The 6,906-nt window shown below is 41.7% G+C and overlaps 3 protein-coding genes across 3 annotated transcripts; 2 read left to right on the plus strand and 1 right to left on the minus strand.

Annotated features, from left to right (window-relative positions):
* Positions 1-1,073: 1,073 nt before the first annotated feature.
* LOC106814124 lies at positions 1,074-2,201 on the minus strand. Its single transcript, XM_014818411.1, has one exon. The coding sequence runs from the start codon at positions 2,094-2,096 to the stop codon at positions 1,074-1,076; it is 1,023 nt and encodes a 340-aa protein (XP_014673897.1). The 5' UTR covers positions 2,097-2,201.
* A 946-nt stretch (positions 2,202-3,147) lies between these two features.
* Positions 3,148-4,066, plus strand: LOC106814126 (tubulin alpha chain-like). The gene is made up of 2 exons (XM_014818412.1): positions 3,148-3,160; positions 3,672-4,066. Exons 1-2 carry the CDS (start codon positions 3,148-3,150, stop codon positions 3,908-3,910), a joined length of 252 nt encoding a protein of 83 aa, XP_014673898.1. The 3' UTR covers positions 3,911-4,066.
* Positions 4,067-5,154: 1,088 nt separating this feature from the next.
* Positions 5,155-6,533, plus strand: LOC106814127 (ankyrin-3-like). Its single transcript, XM_014818413.1, has 2 exons — positions 5,155-5,376; positions 5,791-6,533. Exons 1-2 carry the CDS (start codon positions 5,155-5,157, stop codon positions 6,382-6,384), a joined length of 816 nt encoding a protein of 271 aa, XP_014673899.1. The 3' UTR covers positions 6,385-6,533.
* Positions 6,534-6,906: the final 373 nt, after the last annotated feature.

Consider the following 6,906-nt stretch of genomic DNA (forward strand, 5'->3'; position numbering starts at 1 on the left):
ATGCAGTTTTCGTGTATTGCTGGCTAATGTGCATTGTCAGCTGTAAATCAGCTGTTAAAATTGGGTCATTAATGGTATCTATCCGCTAGTAATTTAATATTAGTGCTGAAATATTATAGCATTTCAAGTATAGCAAATAGAATAGATAATAAACTTCTTAAATAAAATTTCTATTTTTTCGTTTTAGTTGCAAGCTTTCTCTTTATTGGTTATTCTGCTATTGTTGACTTCTTTGTGGTTAGCGCTGACTGATACTGACAGACAATATAACTGGTAAAAATGGATTGATATTAAACTTTATTTTTAAGAACACAAAAAACTGACTGGGTATTCACAAACAAGGCTCTGAACTAGGGACAATCATTTCAAATATTATTTACACTGAACTGAAATATACATACCAATTACAAAAAGAATTTCAAATTAAATGCAAGTAATATAGAAAATTCACATTACGTATTTCACCGGGACTAGAAAAATATACAAAAAGCTTTGAGTTTTAAAAAAAATGTGAAAAGAAATTACAAGTTAAAAATACATCTTTATTTTCAAGAACATGTCAATTTTTATGCTTCCTTGTTTTTTTGTTTTCTGGTAGTTTCGACACTCTGGGCAAAACCACTTGCCCTTAGGTACCTCTTAATTTTAAGGCACCTATGTGGTACCACTGAATCTTACAGTTATGGTTGTCACAGGCAATCATGTATGCAGCATCTTCGCGGCTTGTCCACAGGTAGCAATAAACAAGTCTGCATCATTTGCAGTAGCTGTGTTTACTACAAATGATGGGCTCTCGCACAAAGAGGTGAATCCTGTCTTAGAATAAAATTTTCCGATGAGTTCACACAGTACTGCTTTTCTAAAAAACTCTTCCGATGCTCGCAGCATGTCCTGCCACATGCTTTGGTCTCCCTCTATCCTCTCCACATGGATGTCCCTCTCTGTCCACACAACAAAGTCTCCATATTCGGCTTTACAAACATATATCTGTGTTTGGACTTGATACATGTATGCGTGGTCTTTTTTCAGTTGCCATGTATCCGGCCCTCATTCGAAATAACAAACTTCGCTTATCAGATGTGTAGTCGACAAGGTGCTGTTATTGCACAATATGGACATTTTATTTCCACCACACCAGTGCCACAACAATCACATGACACTAACCCGTCAGGTGTTGCACCGATGTGAGGAAATTGTGGGTTGATGAAAAATCCAGCACTGGTCAACTCAAAGCTGTGATGGGATTCCTGCATTCTATCAATGTACATTCTTCTTGCAGTATCCTCGTGAGTGCAGCCCCACTTTGTCGCAGCAACAGCAAATGACCCTGCTTCCGGATAACACACAGCTTTTATGAGAGACTGTGATGGCTGGTCTGGATTTGAGCGACAAACATTCTTCATTCTGGAAGCTGTCACACGACCGGACCTAAAACGAAACCACAGTTTGTTGGAAGCCTGTGTTCTTGTAGCTTGCTCTACACACTTCGCTTGCTCTTCTGTGACAGTCACCTGAATATTCTCACACTTCTTTAACAAATCATTGAATGACAGTTTAACAGCGTCCTGTTCAAACAAGTCAGTTAAAATTAGGGGAAACTTGTCAGCTAATAAAACAGGTTTGAATGCCATGCAGTGCTCTGGAAGAACACTCAGGACAGCTGCCTTTGATCCGGATACACTGAGTTTCTGGAAGAAGTCCGCCAAATCTTCAGTTGATGGAGGAGGCGCGTGTTTCACTTGTCTTTTTCCAGGTGTCAAATTAATACTGTGATTTACAAGGGCATCTAAAATTTTCTTTTTAGACTTAGCAGATGTAAAGTCAATTTCCCCTACTGGTAAATATGTCACTTCTTTTACACTTGAAGGGATTTTCCAGTATGCTGCCTCCTGCGTTACTGTCTGGGAATCTCTGATGCGCACTTTGGTGTCTATATAAAACAACAGAGCACTTATATGCGTACATGTTTCTCCTATTCCGGCTACACAGTCACAGTGGCCACACAGAATTTTTCCAGTTTTCTCTGCTATTAGCCAAGGTTTCAGGGGAGTTTCTCGTGGTCTTTGTGAATGCATGACCTGCAACATAAAAAACATTTAACTCTGTATTTAATGGTTATTTATAGAAAAGTAATCACACACTACACTTTATCAATGCTACACACAATTAACATCTATACTTTTAAAGAACTTAGACTTAGTCTTAGAAGTCCACACTAAAATTAGGCTGTGCTATCAGTATGCCTATATATATATATATAAACGCACACACACGCTGGGGTGGCTGTTCTATAACGGGAGGGTGGGGGGCTAGTCGCTAGGCGTTCTGTAGCGTTATAGCGAAGCTGCTTGTATATTGATTCTGGTCGTTGCGAAGTGGGTGGGAGGGTGGTTGGTCGGGCGCCCTGTAGATGTACATATATACATATATATTTCAGGGGTTAATAATAGTTAGGAGAGTAATAGTAATTAGTTAATTAGTAATTAATTAGAATAGTAAATAGTAATGTATAGTGGCATCGCGTGTTTCACATTAAACCCACAGTGGCTCGCAATCCTCCATGCTCTGTATTCTTTGGTAACAACCACGTAAAGAGTGCGAAACCATTGTCAGTGCTCATAAACTGGGTATAGACAGTGCTTTGTGATTTACCATAATTAGGGTATCATTGATATTGTTTGTTTTCATCACCGGGCGCCGGGGCGAGCTTGAGTATTAAACTGGTTTTTATGCGTATTATATATGTATGAAATCAAGAGCTATAATAGCTATTATTAGCTATTAGGTATTATTAGCTCTTGGTGAAGTGCAAATCCAGCATGATTGAATCTCTATATACGTAAGCTAGGTGTGCTATAGATACGAGTTTACGGGTAGCTAGCTTAATTTAGCACCCTCCAAGATTCGACACGTATGATCATATACGTGCTCTCAGACATATGCCAATGTTACTGGATAAAAGTAGCTCGATCAACTCTTTTTCTCTTTTTTTCTCAACTTATTTTGGGAAAGCATGTAGGTACCGTGTGCCTTGTGCCATGTTATAAACACACTTTTAGCTAGAAAGTCTGCGATGCGGTGCTGTACATACTTGAGCAGACGTCAGTCTCTCTTAGTTTATTCTCCCCTCGTGGAGAATAGGGCTGCATGGAGAGCAGACGTGAGTGGTATGCAAATAATCCTTGAGTAAAAGTAGCCAAGTAGGTAACTCAATCGGTACAAATTTCAATCGACAAAATCTCTGAAATCTTACACATTTCACAAAATATTTAAGAAATAAAAATGTGTGTCTTAAATTTTAATTGTTCCAAATAAAGGTGATGTATGTTGATAAAAGACCTCACTCACACATGTATGGTTCTGGATGCAATCTTCTCACACACAGGTATGAAAGGTGACTGACACATGAAGAATGCAAGAACACATTAAAATAATGATACAGTGCGTGATTCCACATAAAACCTCACTGTTGTCTACTATACATGCATCGCGTGTGCAGCAATGTGCATTAGATGATTAGGAAGAAGCAGCCTGCAAACATAGAAACGGGAATTTAAGCTTAAAACAGAGATGAAGCAGCCAGCGTAACATTAAAGCGATCATTGCGAGTTGTTTTCAGCGTTTTTTAGTGTTTATTCTCACTCCCATGATGCCTACCGTTGTTGCTTGAGTTCAACGCGCTGTCTGCATGCTGAGCAACACCACGACCATCGCTGAAGCCTGGGCGAGGCTCGACCACAAGTTCGACCTGATGTACGCGAAGCGCGCCTTCGTGCATTGGTACGTCGGGGAGAGCATGGAGGAGGGAGAGTTCTCCGAGGCGAGAGAAGATCTGGCGGCGCTAGAGAAAGACTACGAGGAGGTGGGCGTCGACTCGGCCGACGTCGGCGACGAGGAGGAAGAGTACTAGCTCCTCTCGTGTGTTCCGCGGTGTTCGCAAACATTGACGTGATTGCAAGCGCGCGAACCGTACGCTCTCTGTCGTCGTTCCTTCGCTCTTGTACAAACATGATTATACAGCTAGTCCTCTTTACACTACGCAAATTAAAATGACGACGAAGAGAAAGAGGGTGTTCCTCCCCTTATACAGATAAAATTCTACCGTTCCTCCCTAGAGGATGCAAATAGAAACGTCGATTTTATTTGTTTGCTACTGGATTGTATTTAATGTTTAGATGATACGGTTGAAATTCGACTGGCTACACTACCACGGCATGTTTCACTACTGTTCAGTGTACTTATCCAGGCTATCGGCATAGCAATTTGGAGGATTGCATGTTTTCAGCAGAAAGGGTTATTTTGGAAGGAAGGAATAATTATCGATTTGAATTTCACAGTCCACACAATACGGCAATTCTCCCTTAGTGTACGGTTCGTGCATTTGTAATGACGCTGTTTGTCGTAAACTGCCCCTCCTCTGATAAACTTATTCAGCCTCATGATTTTATATGCTAGCAGTTACTTAGGAATCCTGAATTAATCTCCACATTCATTCCAAACTTAATGTTGTCAGGATAGAATAATATGTAGTTACATTTCCGGCATCACTTACATCTGAATGTTAATACCCCAATATAGTCCCATTATGGACTAGGTGAAATATGGAACTGGCGCTCTGGGGTTCTTTTGTAAGTTTAGTCCCTTTTCTTGTTTTATCAAAACACACAGTCGATTAAAAAATTATTTATAGGGATAGCTTAATTGGTTTTAGCTTTCCGCGCCGCGCGTGTGTGAGAATGTACTGAAGACATTGGCAATTTCATATCTTTTCAGCTTGTGATTTTTTAATATAAATTGCTGCGCTTTCTTGAGCAATGTTTGTATTGCGTTCTAGGAAAAATGATACATGTGGATTTTTTTATTTCATCTTGTCCAAAAGCTCTTTCTTCATTATATAAAATAAAATTTCCTTTTAGTATAGGGCTACACACCGTTCATACGAAATGTACCAGTTAACATGAGTCAAATTGCAGGTGAGTAGAGTTGGTGCGGATGCTGCTCTCACACGGCGCCGACGCCAACGCCGTGGACTGGCAAGGACAGACCTCCCTGTACCAAGCAGCTTGCGATGGCCAGCTGGACATCGTGCGCCTGCTACTGGAGGCCGGTGCTGATCCAAACGTCGCCGAGACGCAGACCGGGAAAACGCCGTTGATGTGGGCGGTGACGGAGGGCGAGGAGGCGGCGGTGCGGATACTGCTCTCACACGGCGCCGACGCCAATGCCGCGGACTCGTACGGAGTGACCTCCTTGCACATCGCGGCTTGCTACATGCAACTGGACATCGTGCGCCTGCTAGTGGAGGCTGACGCCGAGCCGGAAGAAAGGGGGCGTATCACCGAGTTGATCTACACCTGTAATCAACTTCGAACCGAGGTAAAACTACGGGCATACGTTGCGAATGATTGAGACCGAATTTTAGCAATGTCCTAATGTATTTCCTTATAGATGGTAAAGGTAATCAGTAATAGTAATCGGTTAACAGTTAATCATAGATATGTTAAATAGTTTCACCGCATTACACTACTCCTGCAATCTACTCGGGACCGAGGAAAAATGTGGGCGTACGTTTTGAACGACGGAGACAATTTTAGCGAAGTTCCAATGTATTTTTGTCTAGATAATAAAGGTAATCAGTAATAGTAATCGGTTAATAGTTAATAATTTAATAACAGTAATAGTTAGTAATCGGCAACAGTAATAAAGGTAGTATGCTCGGAGAAACTTGTTCTTTAAAGAACGAACCTAAAATCGGGTTGTTAACGATCCTCGTTTCTTTCATTCACACAGATGATTACTCACCTCTTGAAACACGGAGCTGACCCGAACCTCGTCGATTGTAACAAGAGGACGCCGCTCGCTATAATAGGCAGCGAGGCAGAGGTGAGAAGCGCCAGAACGAGTGAGCGAGGAGCACACGCTGTACAAGCAGAAGCGGAGTCAGTGGTACAAGCGGCGTCAGCTCTCCTACAGACGTGCGAGTCCGCCGGCGTACTTCTACAGGTTAACACACGCGACAGCAAGGGCGACACCCCGCTGCACAGCTTCTGTAGGGCGATGCTCGCATGCAAAGACGATGTTTACGCGCGAGAGAGGGAGGGGTGCGTGCAGATAGTGCACGCGCTGCTGTTCAAGCACGGCGCACACGTCGACATGTTGAACGCTCGGGGAGAGACGCCATACAAACTCTGGCACCGGATTTACCCGACGCGTTTCCGCGGCAACGTGGAGTCGAGCGACGAGATACATGGCAGAATGAGCGCGCAGTATCATTCGTTGAAGTGCCACTGCGCGCGCCTTATCGTCAGACACAGAGTTGCATACGAGAACAGGCTGTCTCCGAGTCTCATAGAATTTGTCAGGGCACACGCTAGACCAACGTAGGCGACACTAAGCGCGTTAACCGAAGAAGACCATGTAGGATCGGAGATGCGATAACCCAGAAGATATTATCAATACTTGGTACATCTATGTTCTAATTGTTGCACGTGTTGGCAGACGTGTTTTATTGCAATGTAAAATCGAGTATATGTAGTAACACTATTCAGTTTATATAGAAATGTGTAGATTATTCGTATGATGCCTTGGTGAATTGGCACGATTTAATAACCACGAGTACAAATGTTAAAAGTTTGCAAATCATTTTGCTCTGTAAAAAAACTCTAAAGGCTTAGTTGGGTTCTAAATATTAAAAACAACAACAATATTTTACCATGAAATGTATGCAATTCGGAAAGTACTTATTACCCACCAGAATCACATATTTGATGTGCTCCTGCAACCACACACCACCAAAAAATATAATCATTAATGACCCATTGTTCAGACGAACCATTAATAGTGTATATATATTATATATATATATATATATATATATATATATATATATATCTAGTACTAGTATAT

Source organism: Priapulus caudatus, unplaced genomic scaffold (genome assembly GCF_000485595.1).
Source record: "Priapulus caudatus unplaced genomic scaffold, Priapulus_caudatus-5.0.1 Scaffold874, whole genome shotgun sequence".
NCBI classification, from domain to species: domain Eukaryota; kingdom Metazoa; phylum Priapulida; class Priapulimorpha; order Priapulimorphida; family Priapulidae; genus Priapulus; species Priapulus caudatus.

Excerpts from the sequence above, each read along its gene's own strand:
- LOC106814124 (XM_014818411.1), bottom strand. The coding sequence starts at position 2,096 with ATGTTTTTTATGTTGCAGGTCATGCATTCACAAAGACCACGAGAAACT.
- LOC106814127 (XM_014818413.1), top strand. The coding sequence starts at position 5,155 with ATGTGGGCGGTGACGGAGGGCGAGGAGGCGGCGGTGCGGATACTGCTC. Across the intron at positions 5,377-5,790 it reads GTAATCAACTTCGAACCGAG|ATGATTACTCACCTCTTGAA; the intron begins GTAAAACTACGG and ends TCATTCACACAG.